The 27,614-nt window shown below is 47.4% G+C and overlaps 1 protein-coding gene across 1 annotated transcript; it reads right to left on the reverse strand.

Annotated features, from left to right (window-relative positions):
• Positions 1 to 869: 869 nt before the first annotated feature.
• Positions 870 to 19,507, reverse strand: LOC110518551 (CREB3 regulatory factor). Its single transcript, XM_036948331.1, has 8 exons — positions 19,397 to 19,507; positions 18,469 to 19,043; positions 18,170 to 18,312; positions 14,597 to 14,776; positions 14,177 to 14,366; positions 13,994 to 14,067; positions 6,858 to 6,989; positions 870 to 2,566 (listed from the first exon to the last, which is right to left on the reverse strand). The coding sequence occupies exons 1-8, from the start codon at positions 19,505 to 19,507 to the stop codon at positions 2,430 to 2,432; spliced, it is 1,542 nt and encodes a 513-aa protein (XP_036804226.1). The 3' UTR covers positions 870 to 2,429.
• Positions 19,508 to 27,614: the final 8,107 nt, after the last annotated feature.

Below are 27,614 nucleotides of genomic sequence, written 5' to 3' on the forward strand. Positions count from 1 at the left end.
AGTAGGAGGGTTGGATAACAGCAGTAGTAGGAGGGTTGGATAACAGCACTAGTAGGAGTGAGAGGGTTGGGTAACAGCAGTAGTAGTAGTGAGAGGGTTGGATAACAGCAGTAGTAGGAGGGAGAGGGTTGGATAACAGCAGTAGTAGGAGGAGTGAGAGGGTTGGATAACAGCAGTAGTAGGAGGAGTGAGAGGGTTGGGGAACGGCAGTAGTAGGAGGGAGAGGGTTGGATAACAGCAGTAGTAGGAGTGAGAGGGTTGGGTAACAGCAGTAGTAGGAGTGAGAGGGTTGGGTAACGGCAGTAGTAGGAGTGAGAGGGTTGGGTAAAGGCAGTAGTAGGAGTGAGCGGGTTGGGTAACAGCAGTAGTAGGAGTGAGAGGGTTGGGTAACAGCAGTAGTAGGAGGGAGAGGGTTGGGTAGCAGCAGTAGTAGGAGGGTTGGATAACAGCAGTAGTAGGAGGGTTGGATAACAGCAGTAGTAGGAGGGTTGGATAACAGCAGTAGTAGGAGTGAGAGGGTTGGGTAACAGCAGTAGTAGGAGTGAGAGGGTTGGATAACAGCAGTAGTAGGAGGGAGAGGGTTGGATAACAGCAGTAGTAGGAGGAGTGAGAGGGTTGGATAACAGCAGTAGTAGGAGGAGTGAGAGGGTTGGGTAACGGCAGTAGTAGGAGGGAGAGGGTTGGATAACAGCAGTAGTAGGAGTGAGAGGGTTGGGTAACAGCAGTAGTAGGAGTGAGAGGGTTGGATAACAGCAGTAGTAGGAGGGAGAGGGTTGGTAACAGCAGTAGTAGGAGGGAGAGGGTTGGATAACAGCAGTAGTAGGAGGGAGAGGGTTGGGTAACAGCAGTAGTAGGAGGGAGAGGGTTGGATAACAGCAGTAGTAGGAGGGAGAGGGTTGGATAACAGCAGTAGTAGGAGGGAGAGGGTTGGATAACAGCAGTAGTAGGAGGGAGAGGGTTGGGTAACAGCAGTAGTAGGAGGGAGAGGGTTGGGTAACAGCCGATCACTTCAGCTTTCATTTCAGTTCTTTGAAATGTCAGCTGTTCGTGTCATCTTTGGTCGGTTGGATTTAATAGCTACTTTTTTTAAAGTACATTTTTCTTTCTTCTAACTCTGTGACGAAAGCTCCGCAAGTCTTAGCTGCTACAGTTGCTTTGATGTTTGGTGTGATCACAGTTCATCCTCTGTTCTCTGGTCGTTCTGAGAGAAGGAACTTGCATTTTCAGGGTCATGTTCATTAGGGCACCTAACAAAACGTTTTAAGATGTTTTGCAATGGAGAAAACAAACATTTGCGTTTCTTATTGGAGAAGTCCAGGTAATATTCCCTGTTTCAGTCATTTTTGTTACATTTAGTGCCTGATGAACAGGACCCAGGTATTTCTCAAAGGGGAATAGACAGGATACAGCTACAAATCAAAGTGCTCATTTATGCCCTCTGTGGCAAGCACCAATTATGTCGCTCGCTGGTCAAAAAAGGCTCATCCCACTGATGTTTACTAGCAGGGTTGATTCCAGGAGGGTGTAACCAAGCCTGCTAAACGTTGCAGATAGCAATGTTGTGAATAGAGAAGACATTACTCCTTACTCTAGATGTCAGAGATGCACGTCTGTTCCATACAGTCTATTTCTTTCTGAACCTTGCAAGGAACGTTGTGGCCTACTGAACATGACCCCCCCCCCCCCTCCCCTCCAACTTCTCTCCTTACCCTACCCTCATGCCAACCCCTTGCCAACTTCTCTATCATCTACAAACAGTGCAATGTCTATTCATATAGGCACAATGGGATACCAATACAGTTTACTGAAGAAGGGAGAGATTAAACCAACCACACACATTCATACTACACACACACACACGCACACACACACACACACACACAGCCACAGATCAGCTGACTCACACACACATGGTCAGCAGCTAGCCTGTGTTGGTGATTAGCTGAAGGTAAGAAGTTACAGAGCGCTACTGAAGAGACAGAAGGAAACAGAGCTGAAACAGAGGAGGTTTGAACTCAAACCTCAGTCTCCCCCACCTCCTCCATCTGCTCCTCCCTCTCTTTCTCCATCCCTTTCTCCATCCACCTATTCTCCAGGTGACAGAGTGTAGTGGGGGACGGTAGGAGTGGATGGCTGTGTCCGAGGGGTGTCGCAGGGGAGCTGGTGGTGTTGGCCAGTCCATTAGGCAGCTGTCTCCTCTCCTGGTCCAGGGTGGGGCAGGGGAGCTGGTGGTGTTGGCCAGTCCATTAGGCAGCTGTCTCCTCTCCTGGTCCAGGGTGGGGCAGGGGAGCTGGTGGTGTTGGCCAGTCCATTAGGCAGCTGTCTCCTCTCCTGGTCCAGGGTGGGTCAGGGGTGATGGGGGGGGGGGTACATTAGGCAGCTGTCCCCTCTCCTGGTCCAGGGGGGGATCAGGGGTGATGGGGGGTACATTAGGCAGCTGTCTCCTCTCCCGGTGCAGGGGGGGTCTGTGTGTCTTTGCCCTTGGCCCCAGCCTTGGTCAGCCCCCCTCCACTCACCTCCAGGATCCTCTGGACAAACTCTTTGGTCCGTCCAGCCACTAGAGGACCTGAGAACACACAGATGTTGAGGTTAGAATAGAGATACAAGATGTTCCTTCCTTTCCCTCCATCCACCTCCCTCTCTCCCTTCCTTTCCCTCCATCTACCTCTCTCCCTTCCTTTCCCTCCCCCCCATCTTCCTCTCTCCCTTCCTTTCCCTCCCCCCATCTTCCACTCTCCCTTCCTTTCCCTCCCTCCATCTTCCTCTCTCCCTTCCTTTTCCTCCCTCCATCTTCCTCTCTCCCTTCCTTTCCCTCCATCTTCCTCTCTCCCTTCCTTTCCCTCCCCCCATCTTCCTCTCTCCCTTCCTTTCCCTCCCCCCATCTTCCTCTCTCCCTTCCTTTCCCTCCCTCCATCTACCTCTCTCCCTTCCTTTGCCTCCCTCCATCTTCCTCTCTCCCTTCCTTTCCCTCCCTCCATCTTCCTCTCTCCCTTCCTTTCCCTCCATCTACCTCTCTCAATTCCTTTCCCTCCGTCCTCCCTCCCTGCTTCTCTCAATTCCTTTCCCTCCGTCCTCCCTCCCTGCTTCTCTCCCTTCCTTTCCCTCCGTCCATCTCTCTCCCTTCCTTTCCCTCCCTCCATCTACCTCTCTCCCTTCCTTTCCCTCCGTCAACCTCCCTCCAACTACCTCTCTCCCTTCCTTTCCCTCCGTCCCCTCCCTCCATCTTCCTCTCTCCCTTCCTTTCCCTCCCTCCCCCCTCCCTCCATCTACCTCTCTCAATTCCTTTCCCTCCCTCCATCTACCTCTCTCCCTCCCTTTCCCTTCCTTCATCTACCTCTCTCCCTTCCTTTCCCTCCATCTTCCTCTCCCCCTGCCTTTCCCTCGGTCCCCTCCCTCTCTCTCCCCCTTCCTTTCCCTCGGTCCCCTCCCTCTCTCTCCCCCTTCCTTTCCCTCGGTCCCCTCCCTCTCTCTCCCCCTTCCTTTCCCTTGGTCCCCTCCCTCTCTCTCCCCCTTCCTTTCCCTCGGTCCCCTCCCTCTCTCTCCCCCTTCCTTTCCCTCGGTCCCCTCCCTCTCTCTCCCCCTTCCTTTCCCTCGGTCCTCTCCCTTGGTCCCCTCCCTCTCCCTGCCTTTCCCTCGGTCCCCTCCCTCTCTCTCTCCCTGCCTTTCTCTCGGTCCCCTCCCTCTTTCTCTCCCTGCCTTTCCCTCGGTCCCCTCCCTCTCTCTCCCCCTGCCTTTCCCTCGGTCCCCTCCCTCTCTCTCCCCCTTCCTTTCCCTCGGTCCCCTCCCTTTCCCTCAGTCCCCTCCCTCTCTCTCCCCCTTCCTTTCCCTTCCCTGTCTCTCCCCCTTCCTTTCCCTCGGTCCCCTCCCTCTCTCCCCCCCTTCCTTTCCCTCGGTCCCCTCCCTCTCTCTGTCCCCTCCCTCTCTCTGTCCCCTTCCTCTCTCTCCCTTCCCTGTCTCTCCCCCTTCCTTTCCCTCGGTCCCCTCCCTCTCTCTGTCCCCTTCCTCTCTCTCCCTTCCCTGTCTCTCCCCCTTCCTTTCCCTCGGTCCCCTCCCTCTCTCTCCCCCTTCCTTTCCCTCGGTCCCCTCCCTCTCTCTCCCCCTTCCTTTCCCTCGGTCCCCTCCCTCTCTCTCCCCCTTCCTTTCCCTCGGTCCCCTCCCTCTCTCTCCCCCTTCCTTTCCCTCGGTCCCCTCCCTCTCTCTCCCCCTTCCTTTCCCTCGGTCCCCTCCCTCTCTCTCCCCCTTCCTTTCCCTCGGTCCCCTCCCTCTCTCTCCCCCTTCCTTTCCCTCAGTCCCCTTCCTCTCTCTCCCCTCCCTCTCTCTCCCCCTTCCTTTCCCTCGGTCCCCTCCCTCTCTCTCCCCCTTCCTTTCCCTCAGTCCCCTCCCTCTCTCTCCCCTTTCCTTTCCCTCAGTCCCCTTCCTCTCTCTCCCCTCCCTCTCTCTCCCCCTTCCTTTCCCTCGGTCCCCTCCCTCTCTCTCCCCCTTCCTTTCCCTCGGTCCCCTCCCTCTCTCTCACTTCCCCTCCCTCTCTCTCACTTTCTTTCCCTCCATCTCTCTCTCACTTCCTTTCCCTCCATCTCTCTCTCACTTCCTTTCCCTCCATCTCTCTCTCACTTCCTTTCCCTCCATCTCTCTCTCACTTCCTTTCCCTCCATCTCTCTCTCTCACTTCCTTTCCCTCCATCTCTCTCTCTCACTTCCTTTCCCTCCATCTCTCTCTCTCACTTCCTTTCCCTCCATCTCTCACTTCCTTTCCCTCCATCTCTCACTTCCTTTCCCTCCATCTCTCACTTCCTTTCCCTCCATCTCTCTCTCTCTCTCACTTCCTTTCCCTCCATCTCTCTCTCTCACTTCCTTTCCCTCCATCTCTCTCTCTCACTTCCTTTCCCTCCATCTCTCTCTCTCACTTCCTTTCCCTCCATCTCTCTCTCTCACTTCCTTTCCCTCCATCTCTCTCTCTCACTTCCTTTCCCTCCATCTCTCTCTCTCACTTCCTTTCCCTCCATCTCTCTCTCTCACTTCCTTTCCCTCCATCTCTCTCTCTCACTTCCTTTCCCTCCATCTCCCACCGCTGGATCCCTTAGTACAGGGATCATCAACTAGATTCAGGATAATATTTCTTGGGGCGGATGGTCAGGGGGCAGGAACATAATTACAAATAATTAGTAGACTAGAAATTGACCACAAGAAGCCCAAACATTCACTTTACTGGTCAAAAGTTTTAGAGCACCTACTCATTCAGGGGTTTTTCTTTAATTTTCTACATTGTACAATAATAGTGAGGACATAAACACTATGAAATAACACATATGGAATCATGTAGTAACCAAAAAAAAGTGTTAAACAAATCAAAATATATTTTATATTTGAAATTCTTTAAATAGCCTGCTTTTGCCTTGATGACAGCTTTGTGCACTCTTGAAATTCTCTCAACCAGCTTCATGAGGTAGTCACCAGGAATACATTTAAAATAACAGGTGTAGCTTCTTAAAAGATAATTTGTGGAATGTATTTCCTTCTTAATGCATTTGAGCCCATCAGTTGTGTTGTGACATGGTAGGGGATATACAGAAGATAGCCTTATTTGGTAAAATATCCATATTATTAATATGGCAAGAACAGCTCAAATAAGCAAAGAGAAACAACAGTCCATCATTACTTTAAGACATGAAGGTCAGCCAATATGGAAAATGTCAAGAACTTTGAAAGTTCAAGTGCAGTCGCAAAAACCATCAAGTGCTGAGATGACACTGGCTCTCATGAGGACTGCCACAGGAAAGGAAGACCCAGAGTTACCTCTGCTGCAGAGGATAAGTTCATTAGAGTTACCAGCCTCAGAAATTGCAGCCCAAATCAATTATTTACAAAGTTCAAGTAACAGACACATCTCAACATCAATTGTTCAGAGGAGACTGTGTGAATCAGGCCTTCGTGGTCAAATTGCTGCAAAGAAACCACTACTAAAGGACACTAATAATATGAAGAGACTTGCTTGGGCCAAGAAACATGAGCAATGGACATTAGATCGGTGGAAATATGTCCTTTGGTCTGGAGTCCAAATTGGAGATTTTTGGTTCCAACCGCAGTGTCTTTGTGAGATGCGGTGTGGGTGAATGGATGATGTCCCCATGTGCATTTCCCATCGTGAAGCATGGAGGAGGTGTGATGGTGTGGGGGAGCTTTGCTGGTGACACTGCCTGTGATTTATTTAGAATTCAAGGCACACTTAACCAGCATGGCTACCACAGCATTCTGCAGCAACACGCCATCCCATCTGGTTTAGCCTTAGAGGGACTATCATTTGTTTTTCAACAGGACAATGACCCAACACACCTCCAGGCTGTGTAAGGGCTATTTTACCAAGATTGAGGTGGTTTGGGATGAGTTGGACCGCAGAGTGAAAAAAAAAGCACTCCTTCAAGGCCATTGGAAAAGCATTCCAGGTGAAGCTGGTTGAGAGAATGCCAAGAGTGTGCAAAGCTGTCATCAAGGCAAAGGGTGGCTATTTGAAGAATGTTAAATATATTTAAATTTGTTTAACACTTTTTTTTTGTTACTAAATGATTCCATATGTGTTATTTCATAGTTTGATGTCTTCACTATTAGAAAATAGAAAACATAAAGAAAGACCCTGGAATGGTAGTGTATAACAGTACTGTATAATATTTATCTAAAACATCATCATCTCACAAGCCTGGCTTACATTTCACATATACCGCTCTATTATGCGTGGGAATACTTTGGAACAGATTTCCAAAAATAAAAACACTTGGCTGGTGTTTTTACTCTTTTATGTCCAACAATAAAACATTTAAAAATGTTAAATATAATTCCCAGAAAATCCCCTCCCCCCTCCCTCACCACTGGACTCTTTCAGTATGTCCTCCAGTCTCTGGGTCATCCCTCGTTCATCTTTGTCCACCTCCTCTCCGCTGTGCTCCACCCTCTGACCAATCACCTCCTTGATCCTCAGCAACGCCCCCAAAAGGTTCTCTACACACACACACACACACACACACACACACACACACACACACACACACACACACAACCATAAAAATCTGTTGAAGTAGCAGTATACTATTCAGTTCATAGTATAATGAAATCAATGTGCTCTATTTGAATGGGCTTCAGTTGGCAGGTAGTTAGAAGATGGATAATGCAGCATGATGTACTACAGTTCCCATAATGCTCTCTGTCTCCTTAATACAGATAATAATCTCCCTGTAGGGGACACAGCCCTCCCATCCCCTCCTCTCACACACATCCTTCGCTCCAGATTTCCTTCTATTGCCTCCAAAGGACAGGCTCTCTGGGAGACACTAAACACACGGACACACGGACACACACACACGGACACACGGACACACACACACACACTACTTTGTAGAGTAATGGAGGTCAGGCTGTCCAGAGTTGGCAGGTGTCCCAGCTCCAGTCATTTCGAAGTGAACTCCCCAGTCCACTGCTTATACACATGGAAACATGAGGCTTGTATACACATATAAAATGAGAGAAAGGGAGGAAGAGAGAGGGGAGTGTGTATGTTTATGGGGTGGTGGGGGGTGAGAGAGAGAGCAAGGGAGGAAATGAAGAGAGGGAGCAAATGAGGTGAAACTCCTGCCTAGCCTCCAGCTCCTAGACCTCTATTAGTGACGGATGGAGGGAAGGAAGGGGACTAAGGCCAAATCACAAGCCCCCGCCCGTTCAGGCAGCGGAATGTTGGCCCGCCTTCTGGAATGTTTGGAATTCCAGCAACAAAAGAGCTGTTGGGAAGATTCCAACAGGTTAACCCGGGGATGCCAGGTTTGACTGGGGAAGCGGAGGGGAAATTTGACTGGGGGAGAGGAGTGGGAGATTTGACTGGGGGAGAGGATGGAGAGCAGAGGGAGATTGTCAGGTCTGGATGGGACTGGGTAGGGGAGGGAGGTGGGGAAGTTGCCGGGTTTGGGCAGAGGAAAGGGGAGAAGAGGTTTTGAGTTGCCAGGTTTGGATTGGGGGAGGGTAGGGTTGCTAGGTTTATCTGGAGAGGAAAAGGAGGGTTAGGTCCAACTAGGGAAAGAGGGAGGGAGGGTTACACTTCAGCTCCACTATAGGCGTTGTGCTGTGTTGCATTCCCATCAGCGTTACTGTGACGTTCTACCTGATACACAGAGCGGGTTGTTTTACAGAGGAGAGGAGCAGCGGGGGGAAGAGCGTCTTTGTTCTATGTTCCCCTACTGCTGTACCATAGAAACCATTATGCAGATGTACAATACAGAGATGTAGGATCTTCATTTGATCCGTCTTTTGTTGCTGAGAATTTTCCTGCACAGCAGGAAATGAAAACTTGCAGTGTATTCGAGGTTTACAAAGGCTTCTAAAGTTTGTAATTTCCACTTTAAAATGTCAGACTTATTTTGCACTAATGTAAAAATGTATCAACCCCTACAAGAAATTTTAATCCACATAATAATTCAGATTCCCTGTTGTTGCAGGATTATTTTCCCACTGTAGCAAACTCAAAAATGAAGATCCTACATCTGTAGCTTTCCAATGGGCACACCACGTCATTTCAACATGGAAATGTGGGTAATACTTGGTTGAGACTAGGGGTGAAAGTAAGGCAGTACGGCATCCTGGCAAAATGAAGAGCGGGGGTGCTCCATATCGGTAAAACACGAGTCTATCACCAGAATTAAAACTAAATGTCTAGAAAACTGTAGGATATTACACCCTTATTTATCATTACCGCATGTCAGATGCATGAGAAATGGACGTGAAAACGGGTGGTATAGCCTACGCTCCAAAATGCCAAGTGGGTGGACGAGAACACGGACATTTTGCCAAGGCAGAGAAGAGTGTCTGAAAGGCCCGCGGACAGCAGTGGACACATTCATTCTGTCTTTACACTTCTTGGTGTTTCGTGTAACAGACGTCTCTTTCTATTCTCCACTGCTGGGAGGTAATATGTTGTGAGTGGATGAGCGCAGGCAGCCTAGTGAAGGAGACCTGGGAAGGGATTGTTTTAGGAGCGCTGCTGGGAGGTAATATGTTGTGAGTGGATGAGCGCAGGCAGTCTAGTGAAGGAGACCTGGGAAGGGATTGTTTTAGGAGCGCTGCTGGGAGGTAATATGTTGTGAGTGGATGAGCGCAGGCAGCCTAGTGAAGGAGACCTGGGAAGGGATTGTTTTAGGAGCGCTGCTGGGAGGTAATATGTTGTGAGTGGATGAGCGCAGGCAGTCTAGTGAAGGAGACCTGGGAAGGGATTGTTTTAGGAGCGCGGCTGGGAGGTAATATGTTGTGAGTGGATGAGCACGGACAGCCTAGTGAAGGAGACCTGGGAAGGGATTGTTTTAGGAGCGCTGCTGGGAGGTAATATGTTGTGAGTGGATGAGCGCAGGCAGCCTAGTGAAGGAGACCTGGGAAGGGATTGTTTTAGGAGCGCTGCTGGGAGGTAATATGTTGTGAGTGGATGAGCGCAGGCAGCCTAGTGAAGGAGACCTGGGAAGGGATTGTTTTAGGAGCGCTGCTGGGAGGTAATATGTTGTGAGTGGATGAGCACGGACAGCCTAGTGAAGGAGACCTGGGAAGGGATTGTTTTAGGAGCGCTGCTGGGAGGTAATATGTTGTGAGTGGATGAGCACGGACAGCCTAGTGAAGGAGACCTGGGAAGGGATTGTTTTAGGAGCGCTGCTGGGAGGTAATATGTTGTGAGTGGATGAGCGCAGACAGCCTAGTGAAGGAGACCTGGGAAGGGATTGTTTTAGGAGCGCTGCTGGGAGGTAATATGTTGTGAGTGGATGAGCGCAGGCAGCCTAGTGAAGGAGACCTGGGAAGGGATTGTTTTAGGAGCGCTGCTGGGAGGTAATATGTTGTGAGTGGATGAGCGCAGACAGTCTAGTGAAGGAGACCTGGGAAGGGATTGTTTTAGGAGCGCTGCTGGGAGGTAATATGTTGTGAGTGGATGAGCGCAGACAGCCTAGTGAAGGAGACCTGGGAAGGGATTGTTTTAGGAGCGCTGCTGGGAGGTAATATGTTGTGAGTGGATGAGCGCAGGCAGTCTAGTGAAGGAGACCTGGGAAGGGATTGTTTTAGGAGCGCTGCTGGGAGGTAATATGTTGTGAGTGGATGAGCGCAGGCAGTCTAGTGAAGGAGAGCTTGGAAGGGATTGTTTTAGGAGCGCTGCTGGGAGGTAATATGTTGTGAGTGGATGAGCGCAGGCAGCCTAGTGAAGGAGACCTGGGAAGGGATTGTTTTAGGAGCGCTGCTGGGAGGTAATATGTTGTGAGTGGATGAGCACGGACAGCCTAGTGAAGGAGACCTGGGAAGGGATTGTTTTAGGAGCGCTGCTGGGAGGTAATATGTTGTGAGTGGATGAGCGCAGGCAGTCTAGTGAAGGAGACCTGGGAAGGGATTGTTTTAGGAGCGCTGCTGGGAGGTAATATGTTGTGAGTGGATGAGCGCGGACAGCCTAGTGAAGGAGACCTGGGAAGGGATTGTTTTAGGAGCGCTGCTGGGAGGTAATATGTTGTGAGTGGATGAGCACGGACAGCCTAGTGAAGGAGACCTAGGAAGGGATTGTTTTAGGAGCGCTGCTGGGAGGTAATATGTTGTGAGTGGATGAGCGCAGGCAGCCTAGTGAAGGAGACCTGGGAAGGGATTGTTTTAGGAGCGCTGCTGGGAGGTAATATGTTGTGAGTGGATGAGCACGGACAGCCTAGTGAAGGAGACCTGGGAAGGGATTGTTTTAGGAGCGCTGCTGGGAGATAATATGTTGTGAGTGGATGAGCGCAGGCAGCCTAGTGAAGGAGACCTGGGAAGGGATTGTTTTAGGAGCGCTGCTGGGAGGTAATATGTTGTGAGTGGATGAGCACGGACAGCCTAGTGAAGGAGACCTGGGAAGGGATTGTTTTAGGAGCGCTTGCACACGTAGGAGGTCCCGACCCGGGAAGAAATGGATTCTACTTTCACCCCTGGTTCAGATGTTGTTCAATCAGATTTCAACCTTTATCTTCCCACTCAAAAAGACAGCCAGAAGTAGTGGAAATCCCAGTGTTATCACTATGCTTTCAACCAACCGCCTAAAAGCCAAATCCCAGTGTTATCACTATGCTTTCAACCAACCTCCTAAAAGACAAATCCCAGTGTTATCACTATGCTTTCAACCAACCTCCTAAAAGACAAATCCCAGTGTTATCACTATGCTTTCAACCAACCTCCTAAAAGACAAATCCCAGTGTTATCACTATGCTTTCAACCAACCTCCTAAAAGACAAATCCCAGTGTTATCACTATGCTTTCAACCAACCTCCTAAAAGACAAATCCCAGTGTTATCACTATGCTTTCAACCAACCTCCTAAAAGACAAATCCCAGTGTTATCACTATGCTTTCAACCAACCTCCTAAAAGACAAATCCCAGTGTTATCACTGTGCCTCATCTGACAGCACAACCAAATGACCTGGATTACAGATGGTGCAAGTCACCAACGCTGTTTGAGATTCTGTTCAGATTATTATAGCAATCGTGAACATCTCCGCAGACCTGCGCGCTTTCTATGAAGACATGAGAAGACATGTATAGTTACTGTAGACTAACCTCAACATGTGGCCATGGATGTGTTACTCCTTTTAAGGCTGAATAAATACTACTACTACATTACTTTATCAGACAGACTTAACTTTAGGCTGTTTACGGTCTTACAGAACTAGTATTGAATTGTAATAACGCAGCCAGATATCAACATTTAAAGGATATCGAATGCTTGGATAGTTTAACCCGAGCCACTGGATTAAAAAAAAGTGTATTTTTGGATTAGTTGGACATGTGAATCCAACATAGTATTTGTTAACTTGTTCGATAAGTTAAAAGGCTTTCTAAAAGTGATATTGAATTGTGTTGAGATGTAGATCTCTTTTTTTGCCACTGACTGAGTCTGGCTTTAATTCCAGTTTGTCTACAAATTAATCGTTTATGTGTTGGATTCACGTCTCAATCTCAACCAAGAATCAAAGTTAAGGAATAGGACTAAATCAAATCAAACTTGATGTAAAGTGCATTCTTTAACTTAGATTTCTGTTTGAGATGGAGACGTAAATCCAACATATTAGTGATTAACTTGGAGATAAAATTGAAATCAAACAAAGCTTGAATTGTCTATTTTTAGTTGGACCCTAGGTTGAATTGTCTAGTTGGACCCTAGGTTGAATTGTCTAGTTGGACCCTAGGTTGAATTGTCTATTTTTAGTTGAACCCTAGGTTGAATTGTCTATTTTTAGTTGGACCCTAGGTTGAATTGTCTAGTTGAACCCTAGGTTGAATTGTCTAGTTGGACCCTAGGTTGAATTGTCTAGTTGAACCCTAGGTTGAATTGTCTAGTTGAACCCTAGGTTGAATTGTCTAGTTGGACCCTAGGTTGAATTGTCTAGTTGGACCCTAGGTTGAATTGTCTATTTTTAGTTGAACCCTAGGTTGAATTGTCTATTTTTAGTTGGACCCTAGGTTGAATTGTCTATTTGTAGTTGGACCCTAGGTTGAATTGTCTATTTTTAGTTGAACCCTAGGTTGAATTGTCTAGTTGGACCCTAGGTTGAATTGTCTAGTTGAACCCTAGGTTGAATTGTCTAGTTGGACCCTAGGTTGAATTGTCTAGTTGGACCCTAGGTTGAATTGTCTATTTTTAGTTGAACCCTAGGTTGAATTGTCTATTTTTAGTTGGACCCTAGGTTGAATTGTCTAGTTGAACCCTAGGTTGAATTGTCTAGTTGGACCCTAGGTTGAATTGTCTATTTTTAGTTGAACCCTAGGTTGAATTGTCTATTTTTAGTTGGACCCTAGGTTGAATTGTCTATTTTTAGTTGGACCCTAGGTTGAATTGTCTATTTTTAGTTGAACCCTAGGTTGAATTGTCTAGTTGGACCCTAGGTTGAATTGTCTATTTTTAGTTGAACCCTAGGTTGAATTGTCTATTTTTAGTTGAACCCTAGGTTGAATTGTCTAGTTGGACCCTAGGTTGAATTGTCTAGTTGCACCCTAGGTTGAATTGTCTATTTTTAGTTGCACCCTAGGTTGAATTGTCTATTTTTAGTTGAACCCTAGGTTGAATTGTCTATTTGTAGTTGGACCCTAGGTTGAATTGTCTATTTGTAGTTGGACCCTCGGTTGAATTGTCTATTTTTAGTTGGACCCTCGGTTGAATTGTCTATTTTTAGTTGGACCCTAGGTTGAATTGTCTAGTTGAACCCTAGGTTGAATTGTCTAGTTGAACCCTAGGTTGAATTGTCTAGTTGAACCCTAGGTTGAATTGTCTAGTTGGACCCTAGGTTGAATTGTCTAGTTGGACCCTAGGTTGAATTGTCTAGTTGGACCCTAGGTTGAATTGTCTAGTTGAACCCTAGGTTGAATTGTCTAGTTGGACCCTAGGTTGAATTGTCTATTTGTAGTTGAACCCTAGGTTGAATTGTCTATTTTTAGTTGAACCCTAGGTTGAATTGTCTATTTTTAGTTGAACCCTCGGTTGAATTGAAACAATAGCTGTTGATGACTTTGCAAATGCTGTATAGGCCTTAATAGTCTCATTGATGATACATTTCATTTAATTTGTGCTGTTTAACCTACCCTTTGGAATGCATTTAGTTCTTAAGAGATCTCTCAATAATCATTCTCACCATAGCACATTGGTAGTAGTCAGTGACAAGGTTTCGATAGGGGAAGGAAAGGGAAAGGAGGCCTTTGTTGCCAGGTTTTGTAGAGGAAGGAAAGGGAGAGGAGGGTTAGGGTTGCCAGGTTTTGAAAGGAAGGAAAGGGAGAGGAGGGTTAGGGTTGCCAGGTGTGGAAAGGAATTTGAGGGAGAGGAGGGTTAGGGTTGCCATGTTTGGAAGGGGAAGAAAAGGGAGAGGAGGGTTAGGGTTGCCATGTTTGGAAGGGGAAGAAAAGGGAGAGGAGGGTTAGGGTTGCCAGGTTTGGAAGGGGAAGAAAAGGGAGAGCAGGGTTAGGGTTGCCATGTTGGTACTAACCGTACTCCTGGTTGAGTCCCCACAGCTTGATCTTGTTGGCTTCGTGTTGCGCTTTCTTCTTCAACCGACAGGCCCTGTGAACACACAAGTACTGTCAGGACACACTCCATCAGATTAGATAGATAGAGATGGTGTTGTTCTGTGGGCCTAACAATGAATAAACTTCCCTCCCTCCCTCCGTACCTGGAAGCTAGTTTGTTCTTCTCTTTGCGTGAGCGTGCCCTGGCCACAACAGGCAGGTCGTTAACAGGACCCATCCCATCTATGGTGGCGTTGAGTTTCTGCAGCTGTTCGCCGATGTTTGTGAGCTTCACAGGGTTAGGGGTCAGGTCGCTGGCGTCCGTCTTCCTCGCTTTGCGCCTTCCTTTCTTTCCTGAGGAGAGAGGGACGAGTTACGAACCAGCAGCACTAAGCACTCACAATAACTTCATTATAATGACTGCAGAGGGAGAAGAAGTGACGAGGTAGGGTGCCTACCCTCTCTAGGTAGTGTACTAGGTAGTTTACAAGATGTGTGCTAAGTAGTTCTAGTGTGCTTACCCTCTCTAGGTAGTGTATTAGGTAGTTTACAAGATGTGTGCTAAGTAGTACTAGTGTGCTTACCCTCTCTGCGGTATAGGGTACTAGGTAGGGTGCTAGAGCTCCAGGAGAGGGACCATCGGACCTCCCCTCCAGTCTTCTTCTGTCTCCCAGAGTCCCGTGCGTGAGCGTGGCGGTACTCCCAGAAACACCTTCTCTTCTGGGGCCGTTCCCCTGGACCACCCCCCCGCTCTGGTTCCACCTCTGGAGAGGGACAGGGATGTCAGAGATGATACACAGACACACACACATGTAGACACAGACATGTAGACACACACACGTAGACACACACACACACAGCCCCCCCGAATAGAAAAATATGTTAACATATGCGCACACACAACTAAATGCTCCTCTATAAAAATAAACCCACACACACAAGAAGATCTGCATAGGCAGCAGGTTCTTTCCCAATACATAATCCACTCCAGGGCTCTCAACATTCCTCCAGTCAGCACTCATGTCCCTGTTCCCTGTAAACTGGGCTTCACCCCCTGGCTTTCAACTGGAGGCTGTCTGACTCAGATTGAGAGCCTTCACTGCTTGGTTATGTAGCTAGTGGTGTGTGTGTGTGTGTGGGGGGGGGGGGGGGGGGGGAGACCAGGGTCATCCAGTCTGTCTCAAACACCTTGATTTATAGAGGGAGTAACACAGACAGACACACATATACACACCACCGGACAAAGAGACACACACACACACACCACAGACCAGGCACACATACCGCTCACTCTCGCTCTCACATACTCAACCAGACCAGTGGAGGCTGCTGGGGAGGACGGATCATAACAATGTCTGAAACGGAGAAAATGGAAACCATGTTTGATCTATGGGACCATTCCACTGATTCTGCTCCAGCCTTTACCACCAGTCTGTCCTCCCCAATTAAGGTGCCACCAACCTCCTGTGAGCCAGACAAACACACACACACACTCCGCCAGACAAACACACACACCGCCAAACACACACACACACACAACCACCAGACAAACACACACACACTCCGCCAGACAAACACACACACACACACTCCGCCAGACAAACACACACACACACACACACTCCGCCAGACAAACACACACACCGCATGACAAACACACACACACACACACACACACGACAAACACACACAGACACACACCGCCAGACAAACACACACACACACACCGCCAGACAAACACACACACACACCGGCAGACAAAAACAAACACACACACCGGCAGACAAAAACAAACACACACACCGGCAGACAAAAACAAACACACACACACACACTCCGCCAGACAAACACACACACTTTGCCAGACAAACACACACACTCCGCCAGACAAACACACACACACACTCTGCCAGACACACACACACACACACACTCTGCCAGACACACACACACACCGCCAGACACACACAGCTACACACACACACAGCTACACAAAAACACACTCCGCCAAACACACACACACCGCCAGACAAACACACACACACAGCCAGACAAACACACACTCCGCCAGACAAACACACACTCCGCCAGACAAAGACACACACACACACACACTCCGCCAAACACACACAAACACACACTCCGCCAGACACACACAGACTCCGCCAGACAAACACACACACTCCGCCAGACAAACACACACTCCGCCAGACAAACACACACTCCGCCAAACACACACAAACACACACTCCGCCAGACACACACAGACACACACACACACTCCGCCAGACAAACACACACACTCCGCCAGACAAACACACACACACACACACACACACACACACACTCCGCCAGACAAACACACACACACACACACACTCCGCCAGACAAACACACACACACACACACACACACTCCGCCAGACAAACACACACACACACACTCCGCCAGACAAACACACACACACACACACTCCGCCAGACAAACACACACTCCGCCAGACAAACACACACTCCGCCAGACAAAGACACACACACACACACACTCCGCCAAACACACACAAACACACACTCCGCCAGACACACACAGACTCCGCCAGACAAACACACACACTCCGCCAGACAAACACACACTCCGCCAGACAAACACACACTCCGCCAGACAAACACACACACACACACACACTCCGCCAAACACACACAAACACACACTCCGCCAAACACACACAAACACACACTCCGCCAGACACACACAGACTCCGCCAGACAAACACACACACTCCGCCAGACAAACACACACTCCGCCAGACAAACACACACTCCGCCAAACACACACAAACACACACTCCGCCAGACACACACAGACACACACACACACTCCGCCAGACAAACACACACACTCCGCCAGACAAACACACACACACACACACACACACACACACTCCGCCAGACAAACACACACACACACACACACACTCCGCCAGACAAACACACACACACACACACACACACACACTCCGCCAGACAAACACACACACACACACTCCGCCAGACAAACACACACACACACACACTCCGCCAGACAAACACACACACACACACACTCCGCCAGACAAACACACACTCCGCCAGACAAACACACACACACACACACTCCGCCAGACAAACACACACTCCGCCAGACAAACACACACACACACTCCGCCAGACAAACACACACACACACACACACACACTCCGCCAGACAAACACACACACACACACACTCCGCCAGACAAACACACACACACACACACACTCCGCCAGACAAACACACACACACACACACACTCCGCCAGACAAACACACACACAAACACACTCCGCCAGACAAACACACAAACACACTCCGCCAGACAAACACACAAACACACTCCGCCAGACAAACACACACACACACTCCGCCAGACAAACACACACACACTCCGCCAGACAAACACACACACACTCCGCCAGACAAACACACACACACTCCGCCAGACAAACACACACACACACACACTCCGCCAGACAAACACACACTCCGCCAGACAAACACACACACACACTCCGCCAGACAAACACACACACACACACACAGCCAGACAAACACACACTCCGCCAGACAAACACACACACACACTCCGCCAGACAAACACACACACACCGCTAGACAAACACACACACACACACCGCTAGACAAACACACACACACACTCCGCCAGACAAACACACACACACCGCTAGACAAACACACACACACACCGCCAGACAAACACACACACACACATACACACACACCGCCAGACAAACACACACACACACACACACACACACACACACCGCCAGACAAACACACACACCATAACAATAGGAGTGTGACAATAGCCACCAAAACAAGGCAGAGTGATGTTTCATGAACACAATTCAGTTACTGTCTTGTCTGATATCAAATGGCTGAGATTGGCTCAACCGAAACATTTCAAATTTGCAGGAATGACAGAAGATATGCAGAAGAAAATAGAGTAGAAAAAGTGACATAGCTATGACCTAATAGGTCATATCAAAGCTCTGAGACATTCCAGATGACATCATAAACTCCAGAACTCCATAATCCAGAACTCCATAATCCAGAACTCACCAAATTCTGTTTCTGACGAGCTGGACAATTCTGCTTCCACCGCAGTCTCATCCCCTGCTCCGTCCTCCCCTTCCTCCTCCTCTTCTTCCTCCTCCTCCTCCTCCTCCAATACCTCTTCTTGTTCTTCCCTCTCCTCCTCCTCCCTCTCTCCCTCCTCCTCCTCTTCCCTCTCCTCCTCCTCCCTCTCTCCCTCCTCCTGCCCCTCTACCTCCTCTTCTGTCTCTGTCTCAGAGCTGGGGCTGGAGGGTGAGGGTCTATCCCCCCCCTGGGTCAGAGAGTAGTTGTGTTCCAACACTGACCCCCCCGGAAGAATCCCAGACGTCTCCGTCACCGCGGCAACGACTTCCGCCGCTGCCAACACAGCTGCGGCAACCTCCTCCTCCTCTGCCACCTGGTACACCTCCACCGTAGGAACCCTCATCCCCCCATCCTGTCCTCCTTTTTCTGTCACCCTTTCCATCGCCATGGTAACATCAAGTCCCACCTGCTCTCTGACCACCCTGCCTCTCTGGGCGTGGCCTAGACAGGGGTCGGGGGTCATTGTGATGCCGTTTCCATGGAGATGCGTTACCATCATCGTGGTTACATGTGATGTCTGCTGCTGAGCTATGGCCTGTGCCTTCCTCTTCCTCCTCTCCTCCTCCTCTTCCTCCCGGGTCCCGCTCCAACGGCCCATCAGCACGGCGTCCTCGGTGCTCGCCAGCTCCCCCCCGAGGCCCAGCTTGGTGTAGCGCGTGATGTCATCCAGCGCCGACACGTCCCAACGCTCCACGTGCAGCTCCTCGCCGAAGCCCCCGTCGTCCACCAGGTCGCTTAGCAACTCGAAGGGCCGTTTCCGCGGCGTCGCTGGAGAGCCCAGCATCAGGAGCACGCTCTGAGGTAGGGAGAGAGGGATGGATGGAGGGAGGGAGGGAGGGAGAAGAGCATTGTTCATTGTTGACATGGCTAGAATGTGTCGTTACTTTACATTGATCTATGTTACAGACATAGAAATGGAGTCTTGTTCATTACAGCTCTGTGGTGACGTCACCATAATAAACAGGTATGTCTGTTCACACTGTTATTACTATGTTCTGTCAGTGTAATATACAGTGTAATAACATGCAGTCCAGGCAGTGTGGTAGTAGAGCAGAATACAAGGACAAGACTGACACATTATAAACACATGTTCATGTGTCAGACACCTGGACCTTAGAAGCAATTACAAGCAGTTAGTGAGTTAGTTACCTGGTCATATTCGGTCCTGCCCCCTAGAGGGGAGACAGCCAGGGAGTAGGGGCTGAGGAGACAGCCACGGCTCCCATACGCCTCGCCAAACGCAGGCTCCATCCCATTCATGCCCGGCTATAGGACACACACACATTACTCTGCTGAGCTACCATTTTCACGAGCATCATTACAAACAGAATAGAACGTCCGTCTAAATATATTGTCTGTAATCAGAATCTCTGTTGTACATGTCTTATTACCGGACAAGATATTTAGACAGTCAATTAATATCGATATTCAACTTGGAAAGCAATTTCATCACCTTCACTCAAATAAAACAGCAAAAAAAACGACTCAGTACAGCACAGAATATACACAGATCAGTGGTGTACCTGAGGCATGCCCAAGGCGGTGGGTGGTGTTAGGTGGTGGTCAGGATGCCGTTGGAGCGTTCAGCTGGAACACAACACACTGCTCACTGACTGATGTTGAGGATCAGGATGGAGGAGGAAGTCTCCTGGGTCGGGCCAGATATGGACCATCTGTGACCTCACGGGGTCAGGGGTGAGAGGTCAAGGCTTTAGGGTCGACAGATACACTTCACATGACGCGGTGCTCGCTGCTCACTGTTGGGACCGCTAAAGGGGGAGAGGAGACAGGGAGAGAAAGGCATCATGGGGTCAATAGTCTAAACAAGATATGTGAGAGAAGTCATCTAAGGACATATAAGCAATGCTCTTGGGGCCAGTTTCCCCAGATATACAGTGCATTTTTCCACATTCTGTTACGTTATTAGCCTAATTCTAAAATTGATTAAATCATTTTTTTCCCTCTTCAATCTACACACAATACTCCATACCCCAATACCCCACTACGGAGTTGTCTTGGCTGTGTGCTTAGGTTCGTTGTCTTGTTGGAAGGTGAACCTTTGCCCCAGTCGGAGGTCCTGGGTGCTCCGGAGCAGGTTTTCATCAAGAATCTCTCTGTACTGTGCTCCGTTCATCTTTTCCTTGATCCTGACATGTCTCCCAGTCCCTGTCTCTGAAAAACATCCCCACAGTACGATGTTGCCACCACCATGCTTCACCGTAGGGATGGTGCCGGGTTTCCTCCAGACATGATGCTGCCACCACCATGCTTCACTGTAGGGATGGTGCCGGGTTTCCTCCAGACATGATGCTGCCACCACCATGCTTCACCGTAGGGATGGTGCTGGGTTTCCTCCAGACGTGATACTTGGCATTCAGGCCAAAGAGTTCAATCTTTGATTAATCAGACCAGATAATCTTGTTTCTCATGGTCTGAGTCCTTCAGGTGCCTTTTGGCAAACTCCAAGCAGGCTGTCATGTTGCTTTTACTGAGGAGTGGCTTCTGTCTGGCCACTCTACCATAAAGGCCTGATTGAGAGAGATGGTTGACCTTCTGGAAGGTTCTCGCATCTCCATAGAGGAACTCTGTCAGAGTGAACATCGGGTTCTTGGTCACCTCCCTGACCAAGGCCCTTCTCCCTCGGTTGCTCAGTTTGGCCGGGCGACCAGCTCTAGGAGTCTTGGTGGTTCCAAACTTCTTCCATTTAAGAATAATGGAGGCCACTGTGTTCTTGGGGACCTTCAATGCTGCAGAAATGCTTTGGTACCCTTCCCCAGATCTGCTCCTCAACACATTCTTGTCTCTGAGCTCTATGGACAATTCCTTCAACCTTATGGCTTGGTTTTTCCTCTGACTTGCACTGTCAACTATGGGACCTTATATAGACAGGTGTGTGCCTTTACAAATTATGTCCAAGCAATTGAATTTACCACAGGTGGACTCCAATCAAGTTGTAGAAACATCTCAATTATGATAAATGGAAACAGGATGCAGCTGAGCTCAATTTCGAGTATGATAGCAAAGGGTCTGAATACTTATTGAAATAAGGTACGTTTTTTTTTTTTTTTTAATTATACATTTGTGAAAAATGATAAAAACCTGTTTTTCGCTTTGTCATTATGGGGTATTGTATGTAGAATTAAGAGGAATATGTTACATTCAATCCATTTTAGAATCTTGCAGACACCTGATTTACACATATTACATTGACTAACACATTCTGTGTTTTCAGATCAGACCAGAAGAAGGAGAGGAGACAGGGTGAAGACTATTGTGGCCCACCCATAGAGCGTATGTCCTTAGGTGACTCCTCAACGTTCACACAGCACTCCAAATATAGATAGATACGATGCAAAGAAAAGAGCACAGTACCAGTCAAAAGTTGGGACACACCTACTCATTTATAGGTTTTTCTTTATTTGGACTATTTTCCACATTGTAGAATAATAGTGAATACATCAACACTATATATACACAGAAGATAGCCCTATTTAGTAAAATACCAAGCCCATATCATGTCAAGAACAGGTCAAATAAGCAAAGAGAAACTACAGTCCATCATTACTTCAAGACACGAAGGTCAATCAATCAATCATTTCTCTTTGCTTATCTTCTGTATACCCCCCTACCTTGTGTCATAACACAACTGACTGGCTCAAACGCATTAAGAAGACAATACATTTTACAAATTAACTTTTAACAAGGAACACCTGTTAATTGAAATGCATTCCAGGTAACTACCTCATGAAGCTGGTTGAGAGATAGCTTTGCACACTCTTGGCTGTCATCAAGGCAAATGGTGACTCATTGAAGAATCTCAAATATAAAATCTATTTTGATTTGTTTAACACTTTTTTGGTTACTACATGATTCCATGTGTGTTATTTCATAGTTTTGATATTGTCACTATTATTCTACAATGTAGATAATTGTAAAAAAATAAAGAAAAACCCGAGAATGAGTAGGTGTCCAAACTTCTGACTGATATATACATGTTAATATATGGCCCTGGTATAGAGGAGAGGGAGGCATTTGAGATATTTTATGACTATTGAGATCCGCCCCTAGAGTGTGGCTATGTGATTATAGGTGACTCAAAGTTTAATACAGCATTCCTGATGTAGATAAGATTTGTAGGGATCCACCCATAAGGCTGTCCCACAGTGCTCCACTAAGAACAGACAACATCCTACACCCATAAGGCTGTCCCACAGTGCTCCACTAAGAACAGACAACATGGAATGTATAAAACAAAAGAATGTAATGTATAGAAGGAATGTATAGAATGTAATGTATAGAATGTAATGTATAGAATGTAATGTATAGAATGTAATGTATGAACATACACACCAGGGTTTCCGTTAGCCTGTAATAGCTGGCTTTTGGACAATACAAAACTGAAAACCCGATAAATTTAAATTGCCGCCGACCAATTTTTGGGGAAGAAAAAAATCCTATTGCAAAATAACGTTTTTTTGCCAATTCATTAATGGAAATACCAGTTGATGGAAGTACATTTGACAGGTCATACTTATCGGTCTAGGTTCATTTGCATAATTTAGTGGAATTAAATTGACACTTTTTATCACACGAAACAGCAAACAGGTACAGAACCTAGTTGGAGCAGAAAATCTGTCCGACAGCAGGAGAGCTGCTGCTCCTCAAACAGCTTGTTGTTGCTGCTGCTCCTCAAACAGCCTGTTGTTGCTGCTGCTCCTCAAACAGCCTGTTGTTGCTGCTGCTCCTCAAACAGCTTGTTGTTGCTGCTGCTCCTCAAACAGCTTGTTGTTGCTGCTGCTCCTCAAACAGCTTGTTGTTGCTGCTGCTCCTCAAACAGCTTGTTGTTGCTGCTGCTCCTCAAACAGCTTGTTGTTGCTGCTGCTCCTCAAACAGCCTGTTGCTGCTGCTGCTCCTCAAACAGCTTGTTGTTGCTGCTGCTCCTCAAACAGCTTGTTGTTGCTGCTGCTCCTCAAACAGCTTGTTGTTGCTGCTGCTCCTCAAACAGCTTGTTGTTGCTGCTGCTCCTCAAACAGCTTGTTGTTGCTGCTCCTCAAACAGCCTGTTGTTGCTGCTGCTCCTCAAACAGCCTGTTGTTGCTGCTGCTCCTCAAACAGCTTGTTGATGCTGCTCCTCAAACAGCCTGTTGTTGCTGCTGCTCCTCAAACAGCCTGTTGTTGCTGCTGCTCCTCAAACAGCCTGTTGCTGCTGCTGCTCCTCAAACAGCTTGTTGCTGCTGCTGCTCCTCAAACAGCCTGTTGTTGCTGCTGCTCCTCAAAGAGCTTGTTGCTGCTGCTGCTCCTCAAACAGCTTGTTGCTGCTGCTGCTCCTCAAACAGCTTGTTGCTGCTGCTGCTCCTCAAACAGCTTGTTGCTGCTGCTGCTGCTCCTCAAACAGCTTGTTGTTGCTGCTGCTCCTCAAACAGCTTGTTGTTGCTGCTGCTCCTCAAACAGCTAGTTGCTGCTGCTCCTCAAACAGCTAGTTGCTGCTGCTCCTCAAACAGCTTGCTGCTGCTCCTCAAACAGCTTGTTGTTGCTGCTGCTCCTCAAACAGCTTGTTGCTGCTGCTGCTCCTCAAACAGCTTGTTGCTGCTGCTGCTCCTCAAACAGCTTGCTGCTGCTCCTCAAACAGCTTGTTGCTGCTGCTGCTCCTCAAACAGCTTGCTGCTGCTCCTCAAACAGCTTGCTGCTGCTCCTCAAACAGCTTGTTGCTGCTGCTGCTCCTCAAACAGCTTGCTGCTGCTCCTCAAACAGCTTGCTGCTGCTCCTCAAACAGCTTGTTGCTGCTGGAGTGAAACATGCTTTAATAAGCCCAATCATTGCACAACTATCCTAAATACAATTGTGTGTTAAAAACAGTTTTGATGGCCACAATTAAAAAGAGATACTATTTGTATTTGTCAACTGGTAATTAAAGCACGTTTCCCGTTCACCATTCCAGTGCATAGGAAACAGTAGGGAGGCTATCAGCGTGTCACCCACCACTTTACAATGAGCTGGAGGCAGTATTCATTTTGAAAACATATACTTTGTTGTTTGAAACCTGAACGTTTTACTTCATATTATGAGGCAGGTCTTACCTTGCTTCAAAGTAGTCAAAATCCCACCGTACAAACATGGAAGCAGTTGTTTATTTTATAAAGACTTCCATGTTGCCCTTTATCAACAAGCGAAACGTTCTGATCTGTGGCATCAGCCTCATTGCTTTTTGAAGTCGTCTTCAAAGTGTGCATCAGAATTCAGTAAGAAGGATGAGCGTCATTGCATCCTCGAGTTTCATCAAATCAAATGTATTTATATAACTTACATCAGCTGATATCTCAAAGTGCTGTACAGAAACCCAGCCTAAAACACCAAGCAATGCAGGTGTAGAAGAGGTTCGTGCTCTGTTCGGATGAATAACCATAATCTGAATGTGATTTGTGTCATTCTGAGCACCGTGGGTAGACACCCGGATCAGGGTACAATGCAGATGGGCCCGGTGCATTTCTCAAATGTCCGGTCAATTAAAAATGCTGCCGGTCAAAAGCCCGGCATCACATTTTACTAATGGAAACCCTGACACACACACACGATAATCCGAGGTGTTAAGAGAAATAGCAACGGTAAGAACAGATCAAATCATCAGTCCACCCTGACCTCAACACAGGTCACCACTGACCTTAGAACTGTTCTTAAGGAACAACAACATCATGCTACGCTTCTGAGCTGACCTAAGGCACATAGGAATGAGGAAACAAAGTGTGTCTGCGTGCGTGCGTGTGTGTGTGTGTGTGTAGAAACTAAGACAGGCTATAGCTGTGGAAGATTCTGATGTGTTGACATCATATACGTTATGTAGCCATTAGCCAATCCAGAGTCACCAAACTCGTTTCACCTCCCCGTGACCCCTGTACTATTGACACAATGTGTCACTCTACCTATGCTGCTGTGTTTCATGTGGTGTCTCCATTTAGCATCCCAAATACACCCTATTCCCTATTTAGTGCCCTATTGCTATGGAGCGATTTCAGTGCCAAAATAAACTGTATTTGAATTCAACACATCTGAATTTGCATTTAGATATTGTAGTTGAATTCGATAGTATTTAAATTTGTAATGCTCAAATTGAATCATTGAATTAATACATTTAACTCGTATTTAATGATTTGAAACTGGAATTAATGAATATTGCATTCAATTAAAAAATTATATTTCTATGTATTTGAATATTCAAACGCAATATGTATATATTCAGTTTCAATATGGTAGATATTGCATTGGTTGTCTGTGTATCAAGTCTACGAACTATAAATTCAGTGTTACCCATTCAACTTAGACACATTCAGATTCCCTTTTCAAATTCTGTTCAGAGACAACATCCTGATACTTTGCCAGCCAGGAAAGGTAGAGGAGAACAGATAGAATCAAACGCTCTCTGTGGTAAACAGAAGGTAGTGGTACGGACGGACAGAGGGGTTTGTTTGGTCTGGCTGTTTTCTGAAGCCAATGTGGCATGTTGAACGCATGTTCTTCCTATGAATTTCACTCTAGAGTTTGAACGGTTTGGGCTATAAGCTATTATGACCCCATTCCTGAAAGCTAAGACTCCCTGGAACATGGATGCGTCTTCTGTTCCCTTCTGTGGTGATCACAGGCCGCGCAGGATACGTTAGCAGGGCGTGTGGGCCCCATAAGAATATAATTGAATAGCCTTGTCATGGTTCTTCTAAGGATAGCTTTTCCACTTCCTATTCTTGTGACTGACTGGGTGCGAACCAGATCTACTGCATGTCACAAGACTGTGTTATCCCACTTAGCTAAAGCCCATAGGGATGTGTTCAATTCGTGAATTCAAATATATTCTATTCAAATGCAATTAACTGATAGAAATTCAAAATGATGGAATTCAAATGAAACTTCTGTTGGCACTGAAATCTCTCCATATATGGACCCTGGTCAAAAGTAATGCACTATATAGGGAATAGGGTGCCATTGCTATAGTAGCCTGGCTATTAAAACAATGCATGTATTTTGTCTAGCTGCCTACTAGGCTTCATGGGGTAACTACCTGCCTGTACTGTAGCCTACTAATGTTATACAGTACCATAGATTAGTGGATCTCAAAAGATCTCCTCAGGGATCCCCAAGCACCTTCCAAGTATTTGATCTATTTCAGAGCTAGCATACCTGACTCAACTGATCAACATACCCTCGACTAGGTGAATCAGGTGAGCTAGTTCAAGGCTACAACAGAAGAGTGAAAGGTCTGAGGTTCCCCGGGGAGAGGTTTGAGAACCACTGCCCTAGATATATAGATATATAGATATAGATATATAAAAAGTGCAGTGTGGTTCCTGCCTAATACTAATCCTAATCCGAACTGTAAACTGCTCTGGATATGAGCTCACACTAAATTACTCAAATGTCCAATTGAATGCCTACGCTGCAATGCATACCTGCCTACAGCCTACCATAGTAGTCTGAATATAAAAACAACAATCTATCAATCATTTGTTGAGTGTTGATATAACTTAGACCGAGTCCAAAGGCCACTGGTGCCAGCCAACCAGGTCATAAGCACAGCCTTACTGAGACATTCCAGCCTGGACACTGGGGCCATGTCCTAAATAGCACCCTATTACCTATACATTCGACCAGGGCCCATAGGGAATAGGGTGCCATTTGGGATGCAAACGGAGGCTCCCATAGGGACAGCTCTAGGATCAGTTCAGCATCTAACTAGAAACCCAAACCATGTATATGTTTCCCCTTAGGGACACACCTAGGATCAGTTTAAATTTCCCCTAAATGCCGATCTTGGGTCAGTTTTGCACCCCCCTCCCCCTCCCTGATCCTAGATCGATACCCAGGGGAAAACTTCACCCCAGAGCCCTAACGAGGGTCGATGACAGAGGGGAAACTTAAAACTGACCTTAGATCAGTGTCAATGGGACAATTTATCGAATTCCTGAAACAACGTTCCGGGTAGACATAGCCCCTTAGGGACAGATATAGGATCACTTTACCTTCCCCAAGACCCTAACCTTCAACATGAAGAGGAGGGAACTAATAACTGACAATAGATCAGTCTCTAGAGAGGCTACTTAAACCTATATCTGTAAAACAATAGCAGTACATGAAAGGACCAGAAGGACACTAATGACCCAGTCAAATGTGACCCGTTTCAGGAAATCTAGCCGCATGTCACATGACACTATTTCACAGGAGAGGCATTTGAAGGTCTTTTAAAAAAATATTATTTTTTAAACATATTGATCCAAATTGCGTTTTTTGGCAGAAATGCCTTCTGGAACATGTGAACTAGCATGTGCCTTAATAACAAGTACAATTGTTAGAATGATGAGCCTAAGATAAAAGTCTGCCGTGAA

This window comes from Oncorhynchus mykiss, chromosome 17 (genome assembly GCF_013265735.2).
Source record: "Oncorhynchus mykiss isolate Arlee chromosome 17, USDA_OmykA_1.1, whole genome shotgun sequence".
NCBI classification, from domain to species: Eukaryota; Metazoa; Chordata; class Actinopteri; order Salmoniformes; family Salmonidae; genus Oncorhynchus; species Oncorhynchus mykiss.

What these genes read in the sequence shown, in the direction of transcription:
- LOC110518551 (XM_036948331.1), bottom strand. Translation starts at nt 19,507, where the DNA reads ATGAATGGGATGGAGCCTGCGTTTGGCGAGGCGTATGGGAGCCGTGGC. An exon ending in TACCCTATACCGCAGAGAGG is followed by an intron (nt 14,367 to 14,596) that starts GTAAGCACACTA and finishes CTCTCTCCTCAG; the next exon opens with GAAAGAAAGGAAGGCGCAAA. An exon ending in AAGAACAAACTAGCTTCCAG is followed by an intron (nt 14,068 to 14,176) that starts GTACGGAGGGAG and finishes GTGTGTTCACAG; the next exon opens with GGCCTGTCGGTTGAAGAAGA.